Consider the following 24,191-nt stretch of genomic DNA (forward strand, 5'->3'; position numbering starts at 1 on the left):
ATGACCAATCTTCAGGATAAGATCAGATCAGTAGGGATCAGACACCTGGCACCCCCCACCGGTCAGCTGTTTGAGGAGGCTGCTGCCTTCTGGTGAGCACCAATGCCTCTTCACATCATGCACCTTACACTGTATAGTGGCTATCCTTGGTATTGCAGCTCAGCCCTATTCTCTTGAATGGGATTGAGCTGCCACTAGGCCACATGATCGATGAATGTGACGTCACTGGCCTAGGAAGAGGCCACGGTGCTCACGGAGCGTCGTAGACTCTGCAAACAGCTGATCGTTGGGGATGCTGGGAGTTGGACCCCCGCCTGTCTCGGAACAGCCCCTTAAAGGATCACGGGTGTAGGCCCTAAGACATACAGTAAGTGCACTAGTGCCCACATTTTTGCCCCACAATGTATACCATCCCCACCCAGTAAAATTTCCTGTTTTTTGCCCCACATTAATATTGCCCTCCTTTGTGCTCCTGCACATTAATACCAACTTTTCCCCTCCACAGTCATAGTTGCCCTCTTTGTGCCCTACACAGTAAAAATCTCTCTTTGAGTCCCCCCAAAAACCACTTGCCCAACACCATGGAGCATAGCGGCTTTTGTCCTTGACATGACACAGGCAGCACGATGGCGCCAGTATATTGTGCCAACTGCGTAGGCCACAGGTCTAAGCTGGAGTGAACAGTGAGGCTCATTATATCCACGCCACAGGCCAAAATCTGGGTCATGAAGCCACCATAAAAGTCTCTGAATTAATAAACTGTAATCTGCGTTATATGACCACATGCACGGTCAGCTAACCCCCAAGATGGATCAATATCAGTCACATGGCAGTGATTAATGGCCTCTTCTTCCACAGGGGCACCAAGAAGCTTCTCGGCTCGGATCCTGGGCATGGTGTGGGCTGGATTTGCTATGATCATCGTAGCCTCCTACACTGCTAACCTGGCTGCCTTCCTGGTGCTGGACAGACCTGAGGAAAGGATAACAGGGATAAATGACCCCCGGGTGAGTAGCTTCATGTAGGACACCAGAATAAGACTGCAGGGCATACGGTGGGGAACACCTTGAGCTCCATACACTTTTTTGGGAACCGATGTAGACAGCCTTCCATAGGATTGAATGGAGAGGTGGCCCGACATTTTCTCTACCGCTCCATTCGGACAGGGGGCTCAGGGACCCCTTTTTCTCGAGATCGCTGGGGTGATCAATGCTGTTCATGGGATAACCCCATTAAAACAACTAATAAAAGCTGCGTTATCTTGGTCTCCGACATGGATAACTGTCATGGCAGCCACCGCACATACATGAAGTGTACACTAACATCCCAATCATTGGTTCCCTTTTCTGGATGCTCTGCTCTGTGTAAGTCTCCTTCTGTCACTGTATTCATGAAACATCTGGAGGAAGGGGATGTCCAGCACCTAGCTTTCCAAGGGTGCAATATACCCCAGGGGTCCGTCTCAGCATCTCTGTGCACCGAACATGACTATGGACAAGTGCCCCGAGTGTCCCCAGACAGTGAGCCGTTTCTTTTTTGCTTGCTACATATTCTATTCAACGCTGAACACAGCTATGGATCTTATCCAAATAGCACAGTGGATGAAATTATGGCTGCATCTGTGGCCTCCTAAACATCTGAGAACGTGACGGGCGATGTCTGCAGTTAGGCTGTATACAGAGACCTTGTCACTGCCTGATACAGAATGTCAGGAAGGTGTGGCGGCATTATTGAACACTATTCTTCACTACAATATGACTGCGGATCAGATAAACCTCACATATTATCTCCTCATGCGGATTTATTTCACACTGAAACATGAACTCCATAGGAAACATTGGACTTGAGATGTGCCCAGCCCATCCTATCTTCCGTATGTCATCCTGTACGTCGAAGCCAAATTTGTTACTGACTTTTTAGATGTATTTTGGGCTACAAAAATGTTTGTGTAATAGGCTTTTTTTTTTTTATTGTTGGTTCCTTTGGCTTCTGCAGCCTCCGCGTTTCACAGTACATAGCAGCTGCAGAATGATGTTCTGGGATAAATCCGTCTCCTGAACACTTATTTAAACTGATTTATGACCAAATTAGAGCACAAGCCGAACTAAGCAACATTTTAAAAAAAATACTATTACAAAAACATACTTTGCCCCAAAATAAATAGAAAAAATGGTTCCAAAGAAAAGAAGTCTGTCACTAGGAAATTTGCAGTCACACCAGACAAAATGTCTTGTAGGACTAGCTGAGATGAATGTAATGATAACTTTCAATTAGCGATCCGTTGTATCATTCTAGAAAAAATTGACTTTACATCCATATGTAAATGAGCAGTTAGGTGCACCGAGGGCGGGCCCAAAACACTGTCCACCCTTGCTCAGCCCTTCCGTCTTTTTGATGGATGGGGCCAGGTTCCTGCATAGTCTGCTTATTTGGCCCTGTCAATCAGGAAGGAGAGGGAGGGGCTGGCAGAGGAAGCCGGAGGGGCAGGAGTGCACAGAGCGGCTTGGTGCACCTAACCGCTCATTTATATATAGATTAAAAGTACTCTTTCTCCATAAAGGAGCAACTGATTGCTAGGTGAAAGGTACCATTACATTCAGCTGAGCTAGCCCCACAAGGCATTGTGACCAGTGTAATAGTGAATATTCTGGTGACAGGCTCCCTTTTAAAGAAGTTTTCTGGTTGTTTAATATTGATGCCCTATGCTCAGGATAGGTCATAAATACCTGGCCAGTGGGGGTCCAACTCCCTGTTTGAAGAGGTCACAACGCTGCGGCCTCTTCCTGGGCCAGTGACATCACGTTCGTCGGTCACGTGGCCTAGGAGCGGTTCAGTCCCATTCAAGTGAATGGAACTGAGCTGTAATACCAAGTACAGCCACTATACAATGTACGGCGCTGTGCTTGGGAAGCTGCAGCTCTCACTGTAGCACCACATCCTCCTGAAACAGCTGATCGGCGGGGGTGCCAGGAGTCGGAAACCCAGGGGAAGCAGACAAAATAGATGCCCATCCAAATACAACTGGACAGTCTTGTCCAGATTAACTGAGCCTCCCAGCGTGGAGTCTCTGCATATCTCCAAGTTGCGTCTTCAGGATCTCAGTGCACTAACACTGCAAGAAAAACTGGCACCACTTGGTTATCATTTGGCCTCTCTGCCAGTGGATGTGAGGATTGGTAAACTCATGCTTTTTGCTGCCACCTTGGCCTCTAAGTCTCCTTTTGTGTGTCCATGGGATAAAAAGGAAAAATGGTTTGGAATACTTAGGGAGACCCAATCCTGGTGGAGATATAATACAGCCTTTAAGGTGATTAATAGCTGCCACTTCTTCTGGGGTTAGGGAAAATGGTTGTCTGCTTTGAGCATCATACAGCGGTTGCATAAATGTTGATGCTGAAGGTATCCACTGTCTGCAATGTGTAACCAGACACGAAAACGTTTGGCGTTGCTTTGCAGTTTTTGGTAAGGGTGCCTCTATGATTGATGATTCTTTCCTTTGATAAATGTTTAATTCCATCTGACATTTGGCCCCCCCAGGGCCGATCGTGTCCCAGGTTGATAGGAATGTCGAGTGATGTGGTGCGGCCTTAATAGTCTCTATGTGTCACGGTGCTCCTACCTGGATTCCGTCTCTCCCCAGGGTTTTATCTGAAATAATAAAGAGGATGAGTAATGGTGGAGAATAAGTCGAGTCCAGGCCTTGATAAAGTTCAACAGCTTTACTTGGGTAAACTTGCATCCAAACAATATTCAGGCTCTCTCTTAGTTCCAGCAGGCTTTGGCATAAACTGGCAGGCACACTTGATAAGTCTGCTTTCTCTCTCTGCTGTGCTAAACTCAGCTTGGGTCTGGTTACTGGACTTTTGGTCGGTTCTGGTATTCCTGGATGGGGGGGCCTTTGGCTGTTGTTCCCCTCCTGACACTCAGTAAGTAATATAGCAAGGAGTCAAGGGGCTCTACGAGCTATTTCCTTTGGAGAAACTTCTGCTGCAGCCGGAGAACATTTTCCTCTTGCTGTTACGTCTTTCATGTCCACTCAGCTCCACTATCGAGTTTAAACTTCAACCCGCCCCCTCTGGTAGGAAGCAGGACTGGCCCACTTCTGCCCAAAGTGGGGAAAATAGAATGTTGAGAGTTCCAGTCTCTCTCTCTGCCATATACGCTGCCACCTGCTGGTGAACCAGGCGTATTAAAGAAAAAACCTGTTTCAAGATAGTAAGGTAAATGCACACTTGTGAAGGACCTGGAAATAATTACACAGATGACATAGGTGTTAGAAAATTTTCACACTAGCGTTATTCTTTTCCGTTATTGAAATCCGGTAAAGGGTCTCAATACCGGAAAAAAACGCTTCCGTTTTATCCAAATGCATTCTGAATGGAAAGCAATCCGAGAATGTCTTCCGTTCCGTCCCTTGTACGGTATTTTTTTCCGGACAAAATTCCGGAACACTACCGCACTTGCCAAAACGTTAAATGTATTAATGCCGGATCCGGTACCAAGTGTTCCAGAAAGACGGATCTGGTATTTCCGGTCTGCGCATGCGCAGTTCTTTCTAGCTTTGAAAAAATTAACTACCGGATCTGTTATTCCAGATGATACCGGAAAGACGGATCTGGTATTTAATGAATAAGTCTACTGGACGCTCATCACTAGTTATATTGATTTGGTGAATTCTTTGCTCCTTGTGGAAGATAAGTCCAGCAATACTGCCGCCTGTCATGTGTAAATGCAAACAGCACCTGGCTGCCCTCCTCCAAGGGAACAAAAAAAAAGAAAGCTTTAGCCAAATCAAGAACTGTGAACCATTGTGAAGAATTTGGGATCTGTGATAACAGAGTATGAGGATTTGGCACCACTGGCGTTTCTAATACAGTTATTTATGGCACGCAAATCATGGACCATTCTGTATGTTGCTGGTTTTCCCTTTTCTGTCCATTTCTTAATAGCAAATAAGGGGGTATTGTAGGGGGGATACACATTCCCTAATCACACCAGTCTACAAGTACTCTTTAATCTGTGTCTCTATACCCTGGATTTTAGGGTTTCTACCATCAGAATTTGTGTTATGTAGCTGACTGACATTAGCGATGTGTGCACTACATAACTGTGTGTTTTTTACATTTGTCCCTGCAGCCGTTCTTCTAAAATACACACTTTTACAATATGCTATTGAGCCTCTAGGGGCTATGTGGGCATAGATTCAGCACCTAGAGGCTCGAAAAACTAACCATGTATCCCGCCCAGGTCCTCCGTTCTACCCGCCCAGCTTCTCTTGATTAATGTCCAAGTTCCATGCATCGTTGAGGAAATCCCGTGCCTGCGCCGTTCACTTCTGTATTCGGCGCAGGCGCAGTGAGTGAAGGCCACGCCCCTGGTGCCGGCTTCCTCACTTTGCCTGCGCCGACTACGTCACAGTGAGGAAGCCGGCAGCAGGAGCCTTCACTCACTGCACCTGCGCCGAATACAGAAGTGAACATACATCGACATCGTTCAAATTGATTAACAGGACAGCTATCAGACTCCAAAAATGTACTAAGAATTTCCAGTGTATCTTTTGAACTTAGGCCTCATGCACACGACCGTTGTTTTGGTCCGCAGTTTTTGCGGCTTGGATGCGGACCCATTCACTTCAATGGGGCCGCAAAAGATGCGGACAGCACGCTGCTCCGTTCCATGGTCCGCAAAAAAAAATATAACCTGTCCTATTCTTGTCCGTTTTGCGGACAAGAATAGGCAGTTATATCAATGGCTGTCCGTGCCGTTCCACAAATTGCGGAACGCACACAGACACCATCTGTCAACGGTCATGTGCATGAGGCCTTACTCTCATGTTCTTGGTTTCTTGCAGAGGAACAGTGGTCCCTGCTAAACCTGTTCCAGACATTGTTCTATGTGGCACTATCCCAGATGTTAGAACGGCTTGCTCCTGTATCCACTAGTGCTTCTATACTATCCTTCTAATCTTTATTGCTGTATGTTACGTTCCAGTACATGCATGCTTAGGCATTTCAGATGTCACCTATGTCCTTATTCCAGGACATGTCACAATTCACCATAATGCATTTTAATTAAAGACCAGTAAATAATAACAGCATCACATTAATGGGTCACCAGTCATATATAATAGTACCTTTGCTAGTTCTCCTGACCCGCCCCATACATATACACGTGTGTCCTGAATGTGTCTGACAGCAGCTCGTCCCCTCTGAGAATAGTATGCAATTAGCTTTTTCCAAAAAGAAAAACATAGCTGAGCTACCATGGCTCGAGATGTAAGGTGGCTATCCTATAAATTAATGTTCGACCTTTTAATCCGCCCTTGAGACACACAGTAATTTAGGATTCTAGCTAAGCCAGAACCTGGTCTGCAGATAGAGGTTTCTGGGTGATTGCTCCTCATCAGTGCAGAGGTAACTGGCTTAACAGCTCTTCGTCAGGATCCAATTGGTTGGCTCAACTCACACTTTTGGTGGCATATCGCTAGGAGGTGTGGGTCCCTCCTCTGGGACCTGCATCTATCTCTAGAACGGGGCCCCGAAAGTGAAGGAGTGCACATCGCGCAAGCGTGGCACACCTCCAATTACTTTTATGGGAATGCGGAAATCCCAGCTCGGCTATTTACAGAACTCCCATAGAAGTGAAAGGAGAGGTGGCTGCGCTTGCGCTGTGCATTCTCCGTTCCCTTCTATGGGAGTTGCGAAAATAGACGAGCGCACTCGCTTGTTCTTTTGTGGAACTCACATAGAAGTGAATGGAGAGGTGGGTGCGTTTGCGCGGTGCATTCTCTATTCTCTTCTATGGGAGTTCAGAAAATAGCCGAGCGCACTAACTGTTTTTTTTTTTTGGGGACTCCCATAGAAGGGCATGCAGGGAGCACTCTCCTTCACTTTGGGGGCTCCGTTCTAGAGATAGATGTGGATCCCAGAAGGTGGTACCTGCACCTATCAGACATTAGTAGCATATCCTAGCGAAAAGTGCGAGATGAGCCAACCCCTTTAAGCCAGTTCCCTCTGCTCTGCACTGATGAGTGGCAGTCACTCAGAAACAGCTGTCTGCAGAAGAGGTGCTGGTTTAGCTATAATTCTAAGTTATGTCTTAAGGCCTGTTTAAAAAGTCAAAAATTGATTTATAGGATACATCTGATGGCATTAGAGGCTCAGATATCTTTTTTTATTTTTGAAAACAGAGGTAATTTGCATATATTTTTCTCAGAGGAGCATGGCCTGGCCTATAAGCAGGCTCGGACTGGCCCACAGGGGTACAGGGGAATCCCCCGGTGGGCCCTTGAGCAAGGTGGGCCCCTAGTCTCCCACCCCCTACACAAGTGGCACATAACACAGTAGACTTACTGCACTACATACATATATTCAACCAGCCTATGTTCATATAAAAAAAACTTGTTAAATTATTTATATTTGAATGTATCCATATGGTGCGCCCCCAAAATACATATTACTGATGGGCCCTAGGTACCCCAGTCCGACACTGCCTATAAGGTTCCTTACGCCTACTAGGGGTTCTCCATAAGAAGAAATAGTATCATCACTGAGTACAGAAGAATCAGGCATGTGTATGGGCAGTATATAGCTAGCCATATACTACAGACAGTTGTTGCCTGAACGCTTGTCTGTTCCTCCTGACTTCTCCATACACCCGTCTCGCTCCGTACACATGTCCACCTCCTGAAGTCCATAAAGTTAAATGGAGCAGCTCCATGTTTTTTTTTTGTTTAGTATACGGCAGCCATTTCGGCTTTTCATATTAATTATTATTTCTGCAGCTTCGGAACCCCAGTGACAAGTTCATCTATGCCACGGTCAAGCAGAGCTCTGTGGACATTTACTTCAGGAGGCAGGTGGAGCTGAGCACAATGTATCGGCACATGGAGAAACATAACTACGAGAGTGCGGCCGAAGCCATACAGGCCGTGCGGGATAAGTAAGTAGCCCTCTCTGGAAAAAAACAACAACTGCTGCACAGACAAACTGCAGCCACTCCGGCTCTCTGTGTCACAGAGGAATGTAACCTAACTGCATTTCTCGCTAAGGTTTATAACAGGCCGCTTACAGAAATGTTAGACATTACCACGATGTCATTTCATCACGTAATGTCTGTGTGTGTCCTCCAGTGGGCGCAGTGCTCCAGGATTCCCGTTTAGTGCCCTTGAAACGCCACTCCACCCACTTAGATGTTTATCTCGTTGACGGTTCTTGATGAAATTGCGATTTAATGTCATGGGATGTTATATAATAAGGTGTATGTTGGATTTTGATAATCTAAAGCAAATTTTCACCCCTGGTAAGATTATATGAGGAAATACATACCCTGCGGAATAATATTGGATATCTCAAGTCTATAAGGCCAAAACATCTGCTATCCAGTGGCCTAGCCGTCACACCCAGCCCAAAGGCCCCTCTACCACATAGACACCAGTATTATGAATGGTACTTGGTGGGGATGGGATGCATTTTTCATCGGGGTCCAAAATTTTAACTTCAGTCTCTGTTGTTATTCCTTTTTACTTATGTCTTCATTTCATAGGTTTAGTCCAGTCCCAGCATGCACAAATGGTCCTCACAACCATTTATGGGGACCTCTAAAAAAAAAAAATGGGGTATCAAGATGTTCTGCCTGGAGTTATCCTTGAACGTCATCCTTCTTATCTCTCTCAGTAAACTCCATGCTTTCATCTGGGATTCTGCCGTGCTGGAATTTGAGGCTTCTCAGAAGTGCGATCTCGTCACTACCGGAGAACTGTTCTTCCGTTCTGGTTTTGGTATCGGTATGAGGAAGGACAGTCCTTGGAAGCAGAACGTGTCCCTCAATATTCTCAAGTATGTTCCAGACTGGATTTTATTTTAAAAAATGGGGGCGTTTCAGATGTGATGTTGAGTTTACAATACACGACACTTGATTTTGGGGCAGCCTGTATGGATGCTATGGTGTCACCTTTATTATTGAATATTGTAAATTTTTGAAGGACACCCCTCTCCATAGACCTTGCAGTGTTATCGAATAACGGTGTGGGGATGAGGCAATTGCCATAAAATGGGTCCCCATTTTAATCCCTGCTTAATCTCACTTGCACACATTAAAGCCCCACACCCCAGATGCCGATGGGTTCACAACTATGAGCTTCTCCAATGAGAGCTTTCAACCAGTCAGACTCTTGAGGGGGGGGGGGGGGGGTCTAGGCCCGTGTAACAGATTGACTGCAGGACAATGGGATAGTAAAACCATTTTAGATCAGTCGCCTTTAATTAATCACAGGATGTCAATGTCCATATCAAAATTATGTAAATTAGGCAAAAATTTGAACAAAGCAAGCACATTTTCCAAAATTCAGAGAGATGTTAATACTTCTAAGACTGGACAACTCATTTACATTGACAACTTATTTACACTGAGGTGACAGACCTCTGCCTAGAGCCCCCTCTAAATTTTCAATTTGCAGCAGATCTGTGAAGTGAAAATTCTATTGATTTTAATAAGTGTCCTGGAATGGAAAAATAGGGAGCACTGAATGAACAAGGGAGGGGACAGTATTAAAATTTCCTAGGAATTGAAATAGATTCCTTAGACCAGTCAAGCAAGTTCTGCATTATCTGATTTGTTCAAAACAGGTTTGTCTACCCTTGTTCGCCTAAATGTCACTTATCACTGTTCTTCAGCAAGAAGCATATTTATCTATTTCTATAAACAAGAATATAACTACAATAATATTGCTCCTATGTACAAAAATATACCTACTATAATACTGCTCTATGTACAAGAATATAACTACTATAATACTGCTCCTATGTACAAGAATATAACTACTATAATACTGCCTCCTATGTACAAGAATATAACTACTATAATACTGCTCCTATGTACAAGAATATAACTACTATAATACTGCTCCTATATACAAGAATATAACTACTATAATACTGCCTCCTATGTACAGGAATATAACTACTATAATACTGCCTCCTATGTACAAGAATATAACTACTATAATACTGCTCCTATGTACAAGAATATAACTACTATAATACTGCTCCTATGTACAAGAATATAACTACTATAATACTGCTCCTATGTACAAGAATATAACTACTATAATACTGCTCCTATGTACAAGAATATAACTACTATAATACTGCTCCTATGTACAAGAATATAACTACTATAATACTGCTCCTATGTACAAGAATATAACTACTATAATACTGCCTCCTATGTACAAGAATATAACTACTATAATACTGCTCCTATGTACAAGAATATAACTACTATAATACTGCTCCTATGTACAAGAATATAACTACTATAATACTGCCTCCTATGTACAAGAATATAACTACTATAATACTGCCTCCTATGTACAAGAATATAACTACTATAATACTGCCTCCTATGTACAAGAATATAACTACTATAATACTGCTCCTATGTACAAGAATATAACTACTATAATACTGCTCCTATGTACAAGAATATAACTACTATAATACTGCTCCTATGTACAAGAATATAACTACTATAATACTGCTCCTATGTACAAGAATATAACTACTATAATACTGCTCCTATGTACAAGAATATAACTACTATAATACTGCTCCTATGTACAAGAATATAACTACTATAATACTGCTCCTATGTACAAGAATATAACTACTATAAATACTGCCTCCTATGTACAAGAATATAACTACTATAATACTGCTCCTATGTACAAGAATATAACTACTATAATACTGCTCCTATGTACAAGAATATAACTACTATAATACTGCCTCCTATGTACAAGAATATAACTACTATAATACTGCTCCTATGTACAAGAATATAACTACTATAATACTGCTCCTATGTACAAGAATATAACTACTATAATACTGCTCCTATGAACAAGAATATAACTACTATAATACTGCTCCTATGTACAAGAATATAACTACTATAATACTGCTCCTATGTGCAAGAATATAACTACTAAATACTGCCTCCTATGTACAAGAATATAACTACTATAATACTGCTCCTATGTACAAGAATATAACTACTATAATACTGCCTCCTATGTACAAGAATATAACTACTATAATACTGCTCCTATGTACAAGAATATAACTACTATAATACTGCTCCTATGTACAAGAATATAACTACTATAATACTGCTCCTATGTACAAGAATATAACTACTATAATACTGCCTCCTATGTACAAGAATATAACTACTATAATACTGCCTCCTATGTACAAGAATATAACTACTATAATACTGCTCCTATGTACAAGAATATAACTACTATAATACTGCCTCCTATGTACAAGAATAAAACTACTATAATACTGCTCCTATGTACAAGAATATAACTACTATAATACTGCTCCTATGTACAAGAATATAACTACTATAATACTGCTCCTATGTACAAGAATATAACTACTATAATACTGCTCCTATGTACAAGAATATAACTACTATAATACTGCTCCTATGTACAAGAATATAACTACTATAATACTGCTCCTATGTACAAGAATATAACTACTATAATACTGCCTCCTATGTACAAGAATATAACTACTATAATACTGCTCCTATGTACAAGAATATAACTACTATAATACTGCCCCTATGTACAAGAATATAACTACTATAATACTGCCTCCTATGTACAAGAATATAACTACTATAATACTGCTCCTATGTACAAGAATATAACTACTATAATACTGCTCCTATGTACAAGAATATAACTACTATGGGGCGGAGCCTGACAGCCGACCGGGAAAGACGCATGTGAGAGAGCTCCTCTCCATGTGAGCCAGCAAACCAGTAAATTCTGCTATCTAGCCGTACAAGAATGGGCAAAGTAGGCAGATATATCCCCAGAGAAACACCAGAACGCTACAGGTTGGACAAAAATCCGCCAGAAATGGATAAATTCTTCCACAAGAAATCACCAGCCGCAAGTGCTGCTAAGATGGCGCCGCTTGAACAAGATGAGTGGCCACAAGACGCAGAAGGAGCGGAAGGCGTCTCTCCTGACACTGACACCCAGACCCGTGCGATTGCATCGGCTCCCATCTCACGCCAGTTTATACAACAAGCTCTGACTACAGCACTGGCGCCGGTGATGCAGGAACTCACGGAGATCAAGAACGATGTGAAGCACATCGGACACCGGGTGGACAAGTTGGAGCACAATCAGGCGGCCATATTAACTTTTGCTCATACCTTGGGCGACAACAGTGCAGCGATTGCCTCCTCGCTAGATACCGCTTTTGCTCTAATAGAAGACCAGGAAAATCGTAGCCGTCGGAAGAACATCAGGCTGCGTGGTCTCCCAGAGCTGGTGCCTCATGACGCACTACCAGAAGCGGCTGCCGCCATTTTTTCGGGCCTATTGGGCGCAGAGCGGGCTGCTGAGATTTGTGTGGAGCGGATCCACAGAGCGCTGAGGCCGAGGCCAAAAGACACAGACCCGCCTAGAGATGTAGTATGTGGTCTGCTACGATACGTAGATACAGCTGCTATACTCAAAGCGGCCAGAGAGCAGAGGGAGCCGACATATGAAGGAGCCAAGATACTACTATATCAAGATCTAGCACCCTCGACCCTAAGCAAGAGGAGAATCTTGAGGCCACTAACAGAACATCTACGGGCGATCAAACTACCCTACAAGTGGCTATTTCCATTTGGACTAACTTTCTCTTCAGAGGGCAAGAGATGCACGATACGTGCTCCAGCGGACTTACCAGCAGCATGGTCCCTTCTTCAAACACCCCCACTGGACATACCATCCTGGCTGCCGTCGGCTGACACAGGAGTTCCATTGCCTGACCTACCGGTGGAGCAGAAGTGGATTAGAGCAACGAATAAAAGGAAGCCCAACGTCAGGCCCTAAGCGACGTACATGGTTTTTCAGCATGGCCTATGCTTACAGATGGCGATTGTTGGAAGCGGGAAGGCCGGCTAGGCCACACTATGGTTGTTGATTTTTGGTGCACCGCTCTGCAAGTATAATGTATAATTATTTATGTTTGCCTTTTTCATAGCCGTTAATGAGACGCCTAGCCGCCGCCTCGTGGTCGGGTCCCGGACGGGGCCTGGCTGTGATGCTGCGGATGGGCCGCTCCATGGCGGGCTGACACAGTTAGTTGAATACAGACGCTGTGATACCCCCCTTTCCTGGTTTTGATCCGGGAATGTAGTCACTTATCTACATATCTACGGCATATATTGGAGCCTTGGGGTTAAGGTTTATGAGTCGCCCTATAACATATGCACTGTGATATGATATGTTGGAGACAGAGTGTGGCCACAGGGCCGGCCGGGCTAGGTTTTTATGCTGATTAACATACTTGAGTCAGTTTGCTATGGCTCATGGGACAGGTTGGCATTCTCCCCCCGTACTGCCATCTGCCTTCAGTTCCAGATGGCACTCACCAGGGATCTACTGGCGCAGTCCTGGTGCAAGCGCCTTAGTACAGGCTGGCTTGGGCCATTCGCGCTTTGCCTTTTTCTGATGGGCTGCGCGTTAGGCACAAGTCACCCGACACACATGTTGGAGTTTTACTCCACTTATCAATTGTTCGTAGTGTTTTTTATGTTACTGAGTTTCCCTGGTCACACACATGCATCTGATCTATTGCTCGCTCTAAAAAACCTAATCAGACGCTATCATGGCATTAATTAAATGTACGTCATTTAATGTCAGAGGGTTTAACACCCCGCAGAAGAGGTCACAAGTTATAAGGTTGATGAAGAAATTGCATACTGACATCTGTTTCCTGCAGGAATTGCACTTTAAGTCGGCGCATGCGCCTACCCTTCCCAGGACTTATTTTCGGCACTGGTTCACTAGTGAATATAGTAAGGCAGCTAGGGGTGTGGGCATTGCCATAGCTAAGAATGTCCCCTTTCAACTGATTTGTAAACAAGAAGACCCGGAAGGGCGCTATGTATTTGTGAAGGGCTCAATTGGTACCCAGGTAGTGACTCTTGCCAGCTTATATAGCCCTAACAGAGGTCAAGCAAAATGGCTTATTGGTACTCTGAAAACGTTTGCCTCCTTTGCAGAAGGGATAAGACTAATAGGGGGTGACTTAAATATGACGCTGAATCCCTTACTAGACGCCTCGGATGGCATTTCACAATTAACTCAAATGGTCATAGGTAGGGTTAATAATTATCTTGCGGATGCTAACTTGGTGGATTCTTGGAGACTGCTTCACCCTGTTGACAAAGATTTTTCGTTCTTTTCAGCCCCACACAACACCTATAAGAGGCTGGACTATGTCCTGATCTCTGGCAGCTGTGCGGACAGGCTGGAGCGGTCCACCATTGAACCCATCACAGTTTCGGACCATGCCCCGGTGACGGCTTCACTCCAATTCCCAACTTTGCCAATCCACGCTAGACAATGGCGGTTAAATGAAACACTCTTAGATAAACAATCTGACCTAACTACTCTCACTCAGAAACTGACATTGTTTTTTAGGGAGAATTGCACGGAAGGCATGCCGCTCACGACCGTCTGGGAGACGCACAAACAAGTCATGAGGGGGGAGCTCATTGCGCTGGGCAGCAGAGTCAAGAAGGTCAGACAGGAGCACATTAATAACCTACTTAGGCAAATAGCTGATATTGAATCGCTACATAAGAGGTCTAGAGCCATTGAGGCCAGGGATCAGCTATCCATCCTACGTAAACAGCTGACGGATCACCTAAATGTAGGCTATGCGAAGACGTACCAGTACTCGCAATTTCGCTTTTATTCACATGGAGATAAAGGCACGAAACTCATGTCCGCTTTGCTTAAACAAAAAAAGGACTCTATGTATATTGCAGGCATTGATACAAAAAATGGCACTACCCTACATAAAACGTCAGACATAGCCATTGAGTTTCAAAAATTTTATAGCGATCTTTACGGTCTCCCAGAGGAGGTGGCAGGATCCACTGAGGGGAGAGATACCCTGATAGACAACTTCCTAAAGCATTTACAGTTGCCCACCTTAACTGAGGTAGAAGGCCAGGCTCTATTATCTCCTGTAACGGAGGAAGAAGTTACTAAACTATTGGGTTCCATGCCACTAGGGAAGAGTCCAGGCCCGGACGGCTTCCCAGTGGGTTATTATAAAAAATTCTCCAAAGTACTGACTCCTCACTTGGCTGCCTGGTGCAATGAGCTCCTGAACGGATCCCAGCTACACAAGCAGTCCCTTGAGGCCACAGTCACTATCCTCCCCAAACCAGGGAAGGACCCTAAATTATGTGGCAGTTACAGACCAATCTCGCTCTTAAACGTCGATATTAAGGTCTGGGCGAAACTTATGGCTTCTAGGATAAGTGCTCTTCTCCCTAAACTTATAAACCCTGAACAGACTGGTTTTGTTCCGGGCAGGGAAGGAAGTCACAATTCGTGCAGAATCTTGTCCATTATGCAACTAGCTGTTAAAAAAAGAATTCCCCTGGTCCTGCTGGGTATAGATGCGGAGAAGGCCTTTGACCGGGTGAATTGGGCATATATGATGGGGGCCTTGCAAAAGTTCGGGTTCCCTCAACAGTTCCGGAACGCTATCATGTCACTGTATAGTGATCCAAGCGCCCGGATCAGGGTTAATGGCACTCTGTCGCCTCCCTTCCCCATACGGAATGGGACGAGACAGGGTTGCCCGTTATCGCCTGCCCTATACATATTAGTAATGGAAACATTGCTTCAAGCTATTCGGGAACATCCCGGTATCAAGGGCATTAAATTGGAGAATAGTTCCATCGAACATCTTAATGCAGCCTACGCAGATGACCTTTTGGTTATGGTGTCTAACCCGGTCGAGGCCTTCCCGCATCTGATAGCCCTGTTCGAGCAGTATGGACAAGTGTCCAACTTTAAGGTAAACCACACAAAATCAGAGGCAATGAATGTGTCGGCATCAGCTAGCCAGATCAACCTACTTAAAACCAATACTCCCTTTATATGGCAAACGTCTCACCTGTCCTACCTGGGTATCAAAATTCCCTGTAAGCTAGAGAAATTGTTCCAACTAAATTATGCTACATTACTAAAGGACATCCAACAACAGTTACACACCCTGCGTATTCCATATGTATCGTGGATGGGCCGGAAGAATATGCTGAAAGCATTTGTTATGCCTAAGCTATTATACGCGATGCAGATGCTGCCTGTCTTTCTTCCCTCCTCCTTCTTTACGCAAATCAGACGACTATTTAGCACGTTCCTTTGGGGGGGGGGGGGAGCGAGACTGGCGCATAGCACGTTGATATTGAGGAGGGCTCAGGGAGGGATGGCTCTACCCGATGCTCATCAGTATTATAAGGCCATACACTTGAAGAGGTGGCTATATATACACGCCCCGTGGTCCAACACCCTGAGTAGAGAACTAGAGATTGCACAACTTGACAGGAAGCAGAGGGCGGGTTTATGGGGCCTGAACTCCTCTTCACTACACTCCCATGTGCTGCTCAAAGGCACGGCAGCGGTGGTGAGACAACTAAACAAAGATAAATACTTGCTAACTGCCCCGTCTTCACTGATGCCAGCTGACCTAGCTCCATTCCTAGTTAGACCCAATGCAGAAAACGTATCGCCAGCTTGGAACAGATTGCAATCTTACACTATAACAGAATTCCTAGATGGGTCATCAAAGGCTCTCCCTGGCCAGCACCCCATAAATAGCGTTTTGTCATCCTGCCACTTTCTGGACTCCATAGAATTTAAGTCTGTCAGTAAACCACTATTAGAAGATAGACAGAGTACAGCAGAAAGCACCTGGTTTGAAAAGCTGCTGCATTTAGAGTCCCCCCCCAACAAACTGATATCTAAACTATACTTGGCACTTAACATACAAAACCCTGTGGGGGTCCCGAATTATATAAAAACTTGGGCCACAGAACTAGACTTAAAATTCTCAGAAACAGACATATTGCGTATTCACGCACACTCACATGGATTTTCCAGATGCGTGAGGGTACAAGAGCACTCATACAAGTTACTAACTCAGTGGTACCATACCCCTAAACAATTATTCATTAAAGGTCTCTGCGCTTCTGATTTGTGCTGGAGGTGTAAGGAGGCGAGTGGATCGCAAACTCACATATTTTGGTCGTGCCCTAAGATACGGGGATATTGGGAGGGAGTATCAGAGGTAATAAATAAAGTCATGAACAAAAGCATACAGCTGTCACCAGAACTGGTGCTCCTCTGGCTTCCCACACCAGCCTTGTTTCCGTCCAAAACAAGCTTACCTACACACTTGATACAAGCTGCGAGGCTCCTAATACCACAAAAATGGCTCAGTGAGGAACCACCTGCAATTCCACATTGGGAGACAAAGGTGGACCAGTTATGTAGAATGGAGGAGCTGGCTGGCTGGGAGAACAGACGGCACGAAAACTTTTTAAAATTATGGACCCCATGGATGACGTACAGGAACCAGAGAATAGACCCTCAGGCCCACTAGATGAAAGGGTTGCGTTCAGTAGAGTCTTTATTTCTCAGTCCCATGCCATGACTATTTAAAATCAGGAATGTTTATATAGCGCTAGTAGGTAGAGTACATATGGGAAGCACTGGAAGTATGTGTGTACAGGAGGGTCTCCGCCGAGGAGATCTTATCTCCCAAACTCCCCGTCCCTCCATGTTGGAGGAACAGGGTTCATTTTCCCCCTCCCTCGTTATCCCCCTTTTTCCCATCCTGGTTGGAATCTTTCCTCCTCCTTGCTGTGGACAATTAGGAAGGTACATATAGGGTCAAGGTAGGACCATCAGTGCCCCTCAAGGATGTCTGAACTGCACAGGGGTACATGACGCCTATGTATGAGGAACATGTATATGCAACTGCGCCATGAGTTCCCATAGGTTCTAAGATACTTATGACCAGGTTTAATCGGTGCTGTTTATGTTAAATTACTCAACAACTTGACTGGATGTATTTTGTAACTGACCGCATGTATTGCCTGTAACGGAATGCTATGTCTATGTTGCACTTGAATCTGTACAACAACTACTGGAGATGGAATGTTCTGTCTATGTTTTGATGATTTTATTGCTGTCAATAAAAAGAAATTTGACAAAGAATATAACTACTATAATACTGCTCCTATGTGCAAGAATATAACTACTATAATACTGCCTCCTATGTACAAGAATATAACTACTATAATACTGCCTCCTATGTACAAGAATATAACTACTATAATACTGCTCCTATGTACAAGAATATAACTACTATAATACTGCCCCCTATGCACAAGAATATAACTACTATAATACTGCCTCCTATGTACAAGAATATAACTACTATAATACTGCTCCTATGTGCAAGAATATAACTACTAAAATACTGCCTCCTATGTACAAGAATATAACTACTATAATACTGCTCCTATGTACAAGAATATAACTACTATAATACTGCTCCTATGAACAAGAATATAACTACTATAATACTGCTCCTATGTACAAGAATATAACTACTATAATACTGCTCCTATGTACAAGAATATAACTACTATAATACTGCTCCTATGTGCAAGAATATAACTACTAAAATACTGCCTCCTATGTACAAGAATATAACTACTATAATACTGCTCCTATGTACAAGAATATAACTACTATAATACTGCCCCTATGTACAAGAATATAACTACTATAATACTGCTCCTATGTACAAGAATATAACTACTATAATACTGCTCCTATGTACAAGAATATAACTACTATAATACTGCTCCTATGTACAAGAATATAACTACTATAATACCGCTCCTATGTACAAGAATATAACTACTATAATACTGCTCCTATGTACAGGAATATAACTACTATAATACTGCTCCTATGTACAAGAATATAACTACTATAATACTGCTCCTATATACAAGAATATAACTACTATCTAGACGTATGGAGTCCCTGTAAGGGCTATCGCCACCCGGCGAACTGAGCGACCCCACCACGTATTGAGCGATTTCTCCAGTATTGTAGCTACCCCCCTCCCCCCCCTCCTTCTTCTCATGTTTGTTTTCTTATTCCTGTCTGTTAGTCTCCTTTGTTTATCTGTGTTCATTCCCCCTCATATGTTTTGAATACGATTGTATTTGATGCATTTGTCTGTAGTCATCTGCGTATGGCGTTTGTCATACTATTGCACTATTTAACTATTTGCTTTCTCAATAAAAAGAGATTTGGTTAAGAATATAACTACTATAATACTGCTCCTATGTACAAGAATATAACTACTATAATACTGCTCCTATGCACAAGAATATAACTACTATAATACTGCTCCTATGTACAAGAATATAACTACTATAATACTGTCTGCTATATACAACTACTACTATACTATAAAATACTATAATTACTGTAATACTGTATACCACGCAGAACCTGACATTGTACAATTTTCTTACTGTGATATGTGTTGCATTTTAATATTTAGTTGGACCAAATAACATTTTAGGGATTTCTTTCACAGGTCTTTATGCATCCAGTACAGATAATATGGCAGCACTTTATGGTTTGTGTCCGTCATCTACTAGTAATAAATGGTAGCGGTTTCTCACTGTCTATTAATTTCCTTTTCTAGATCACATGAGAATGGATTTATGGAAGATCTTGATAAGACATGGGTCAGGTATCAGGAATGTGACTCTCGCAGCAATGCCCCAGCTACACTCACCTTTGAGAACATGGCAGGCAAGTGATATGCTGGGAGAAGGATAACCATAAGGCAGAGTCCTAGCTAGGCTTTCGGTCAACCGGCCAGACAAGGAGCAGGAAGGTTTTACAGTACAGCAGGAATAAAAAAATAAAAATAAAGGCTCAGATCCCCCGCCACTCTTGTTCTGATGCTTTTTGGGTCCCCTACTGGTCTCTACTTTTTGGTCCCTCCTGGCACAGGATATGAGACTGCCGGACAATCACTGGCCGAAGCGATGACCCTCCTATGACAGTAATTGGCTGAGCCATCCCATTTCCGTGTCAAGAGGGACCAGCAGTTAGTAGAGACTAAAGCAGGACCCTGGAAGCATCAGAACGGGAGCAACGAGGATGTAAAAAAATAATTATTGGATCATTTATAAAACTGGTGTAAAGTAGAACTGGCTTAGTTGCTCATAGCAACCAGATTCCAACTTTCATTTTCCAAAGGAGCTGTCAAAAATTAAAGTTGGAATCCGATTGGTTGCTATGGGCAACTAAACCAGTTATACTATACACCAGTTTGATAAATGACCCCATAAAAGTTTACCGATCAGACAATTCGTATCCACCCTCAAAAAGCGGACTAAATATGAAAATTACCAAGAAAAAGTGAGTGTAAAAATTAGTAACAATTCGTAATTTATCCTAGAACTAACAAAAAATAGCTGAATACCAGAAAATTCGAAGAAATAAAAAAAAAAAAATAGTAAATTAGTAATACTTTTGTATTTTATTCAGAACATTTTTTTTTCTTCTAATTTTATCAAATAATTTTTCCCTTATCTGTGATTCCGCCCCCCAGGTGTCTTCATGCTTGTTGCTGGCGGTATTGTTGCCGGGATCTTCCTGATATTTATTGAGATTGCCTACAAACGACACAAGGATGCTCGGAGGAAGCAGATGCAGCTCGCTTTTGCCGCCGTTAACGTTTGGCGAAAAAACCTGCAGGTATGACAAAACGTTTTAGAGAACTTAACCAACAGGTGCGTTTGCCGTTTCGTTGTCAGAGAGCAGACTCTTCACCATAGTCCACGTCTCGTCCAGTCTACATTAAGCCTTCTCCATCTCACTGTGGATTCTCAGGTGTGACCATTCTTCTATGTCTTGGTTCTCTCGCCATATTTTGCGTGTGGGATGACTGGGTCAGTGTCAGAAGATGGCTGACAATGGAATCTTCTTAACACTGAGCGGGTCATTCTTGTCGTCCATTTCTTCTGTTCTGAAATGGCATTTGTTGACCATTGTGTAAACAAGATACTAAAACTGCAGTGGGTTTTGTTAGTCAGACTGGTTGCTATGGACCTACTGCCAAATAACAACAATATTTTATATGAAGTTGCCAAGCAGCTGTTCCCTAACAACCAGACTGTCTTATATTACGCCCTACATTTTTTTATTGCTCTAATCTTTGACATAAATCAAAAACTTCCCAAACCTTGAGAGGAGGATCTCTTCACCTAAATACATTTAGCAGCCGAACCCCCCCAAAGAACGGCAGGTTTGTCTGACAATCTAATTGGAGCTCCCGACGGATATCGTTGGGGGACAGAAGGTCCAGGCAAAGTGAATATATTTGCCTGATGATCCCTCTGTTCTCCTGGGAGATAAGTTGCCACCAGAGGTGTCTGGCTGAGGCCTTCTCCACTCCCCCCTTCGGCTGAGCTGAACGTGTATGTGTTTCTGAGGGAGCCATTAGAGATGGCTGTTGGCTGAACCATTGTTCAGGCAACAGCTATTGAATGTGTTTGGCCACCTTAAGAGGAACATATCTGTGAACACTGTAAATTCTTACTTCTCCATCTCGGGCCTTTTTGAAGAACTTAGTGAACTAAGCCAGACTGGTTTCTAGGGAGATGTTGTTTGACAACCTTCTACAAAATGATCTTGTTGCTGGGCAGTAGATCCATAGCAACAAGATTGTCAGCTGAAAGTTGGTTTGTTCCCATTCTGCTAATGAATAGGGGGAATGGAAAGAGCTTGGAAAATGTAGGTGGAAACATCTTGACAGAATCTCTTTAGTACCATCCTCACTGTTGCCAAAATTTGAATTGCAAAAATCAAGAAATTTAAAAGGCTATGTATACCTTCAGAGGCAATATTTGTGTATGATTGCATTTTTAAAATTTTTGGATAAAAATCATATTTTCAATTGGCCTTTATTAAAAAATATTGAGCCATTCTGTCACAAAGATTTAACAGTTTTTCTAGCTGTGTGACTGGTACTTTCACATAGTGCCGGTCATCTAATAAACCTTATCTCTAAACTACTAAGAGGTCATAAACACTTATTTAAGCCACATTCTTATCAGTAAGATACAAACTGAGCTCTAATGAGTGTTTATAATGTCAGAGAGCAGTGATGAGGAGCCTGTCAGCTCCCCAAATGACGAAAAGGACAGAAAATCCACAGGCTGCTACTAGAGCATCTCAGCTCTGTACACAAAAAAGAATTCCATATTTTTAGTAAAGATCAATTGAAAAAAATATTTTTAGCTCAAAATGAGTACAATGCAATAATAATAAAACAAATTGCCCCCAAAAGGTGTACATAGCCTTTAAACTCAGCTTGGGAAAGCCTACTTTTGGGTGGAATTTACATAAGCCACTCGAAGTTTGTGGTTTGGTTTTCAAGGTAGTCCTAGCAAAAGCATGTATGCATCCATTCCCGCCGAGAAACCCCATAAATTGGGGCACCCTGATCGCCATCTGTTTTTGCATATTGAATATAGGGTGATAAAATGTTACATCGCAGGGGGACACAATTTCTGAGGGGCTTGGATGGAAGTCATGATTATCAGAGACCCTATTAGATTTACTAAAGGCAACCTTTGGATAATCTTATAATATTACATGTATGGCAAAAAGCCAAAAATATTCAATAAAATTTTTTTATTGTTAAAATGCAATACTGCAGTTTTAGTTTTTGTCTTTTGTATCAGCAGGAAATACTATTTATATATGTGTGCGTATACAGGAAGTCATATTCTGTTGAATGTGATGTTGGACTAACCCTTCCCTTTCAGCCGGGGCAACAAAGAAACGTGACCAAGTGAATCCATTTCATTGATGTTATATTGGACTGCACTTTCCTGATGGTCTACAGCATCCACATGGGTTCTTTACTATTTCATACAACTTCATATATTTTCCATACAACCTCCATGTTCCACACTGAAACACAAGCCCCATGGCTATCACATAACCATGTGTCTGAGTCACCAAGATATTGAGGCTCGTCAAACACCAACAGTCCGCGCAGTCCACCAATACCTCCCCATATGTTGGTGACAAATGGATAACGAACCCATGTCTGTCCTGTAGTATGATACATGATTAGTTGCCATGTTGCTGTTAATCTACTGGTAAAAAAAATTTGAAGACAGATGCTGGTTATTAAAAAAAAAAGTTTATATGAATGAATAAACAAAACAGGTTTGTGAAAAAAACATAAAAAAAATACTATAAAAAAACTAAAGTGCAGTTGCAATCTACATAATCAAGATGAATTCATATAAATTATTGTGGTGCATGTGCTCTTTCTGTGAGGTCCTGCAGACCTGGGAGACCTAGACAATGATTTAGAGGTGGGAGGGGGTTATAACAACTGGGTAAATATAAAAAAAAAACCATAGTATTGTCTGAGAAAACAATTGGGGGACAGTCATAAAAATGTCAGCTTGCCATACACATTAGATGTATGTTGGCTGGAGCTTCTGATTTCAGCAGGACCAACCAACCATCTCATGTATATGAGGTCCTCCTGACATACGCTGTCGAGGGAGACAAGGATCAGATAGTTGGATTTTAACATGCCTGATCCTTTTGTCCTCAGGGGGGAGCCGCCATCAAAACAAATGGTTCTCTCTAGTTTCCATGCTTTACTAAAGAACGCACCCCTGTGACATCTGGATGGAGGTTCACAACCTGAGGGTCAGGACTCCGTATGTGAAATTCCAGAATTTTTGTAATTTTTTTATTTATTTTTTTAGCCTTTGCTTGTTAGATATAGAATATATTGCTTTCAGAACAGAGTAGGATCCAAGAGAAATGGCATTCAAGTTGATCGAAATCTAGCAAGATAAAAAAAACCTTCCCATTGGATCCTGTATGAAGGAGCCTTGCCCTTAAAATACAGACGAAGAGAAAATTAATTAGTGCCGTAGATCCTTTATAATGTCTTAATCAATCTTGTAAGTTGTACAAGAAACACGAGCTATATTTTTCCAGAAACTTGGGGGTCAGATCATGGTGAAAAATCCAAAAACAGCAAAAACAATATAGATTTATAGGTGTACATGTTATTTTTCAATCCCGATACGGAACGTTTCTCAGATATATATATTTTTTCAATTTTGTTGCACCCCTCCCCCCCAAAAATTTCAGCTTGTTAACTACAGATGGTAAGAGCTTAATTTCTGGTGTCTGGTCTCTCGGGAACTCTCTCCCTTCGTGT

At 42.7% G+C, this 24,191-nt stretch overlaps 1 protein-coding gene across 4 annotated transcripts in view; it reads left to right on the top strand.

Moving 5' to 3' along the window:
• The window catches only part of LOC122946147 (glutamate receptor ionotropic, NMDA 1-like), a 92,296-nt gene that overhangs the window by 57,423 nt on the left and 10,682 nt on the right, over positions 1–24,191 (top strand). For all 4 annotated transcript variants that reach the window (XM_044305548.1, XM_044305550.1, XM_044305549.1 and 1 more), the window contains 5 exons: positions 859–1,007; positions 7,784–7,941; positions 8,676–8,837; positions 19,623–19,732; positions 20,541–20,686. In XM_044305548.1, coding sequence (XP_044161483.1) covers positions 859–1,007; positions 7,784–7,941; positions 8,676–8,837; positions 19,623–19,732; positions 20,541–20,686 — 725 coding nt within the window. The remainder of the gene's footprint in view (positions 1–858; positions 1,008–7,783; positions 7,942–8,675; positions 8,838–19,622; positions 19,733–20,540; positions 20,687–24,191) is intronic.

The sequence above is a fragment of the Bufo gargarizans genome, chromosome 9 (genome assembly GCF_014858855.1).
Source record: "Bufo gargarizans isolate SCDJY-AF-19 chromosome 9, ASM1485885v1, whole genome shotgun sequence".
In the NCBI taxonomy this organism is placed as follows: domain Eukaryota; kingdom Metazoa; phylum Chordata; class Amphibia; order Anura; family Bufonidae; genus Bufo; species Bufo gargarizans.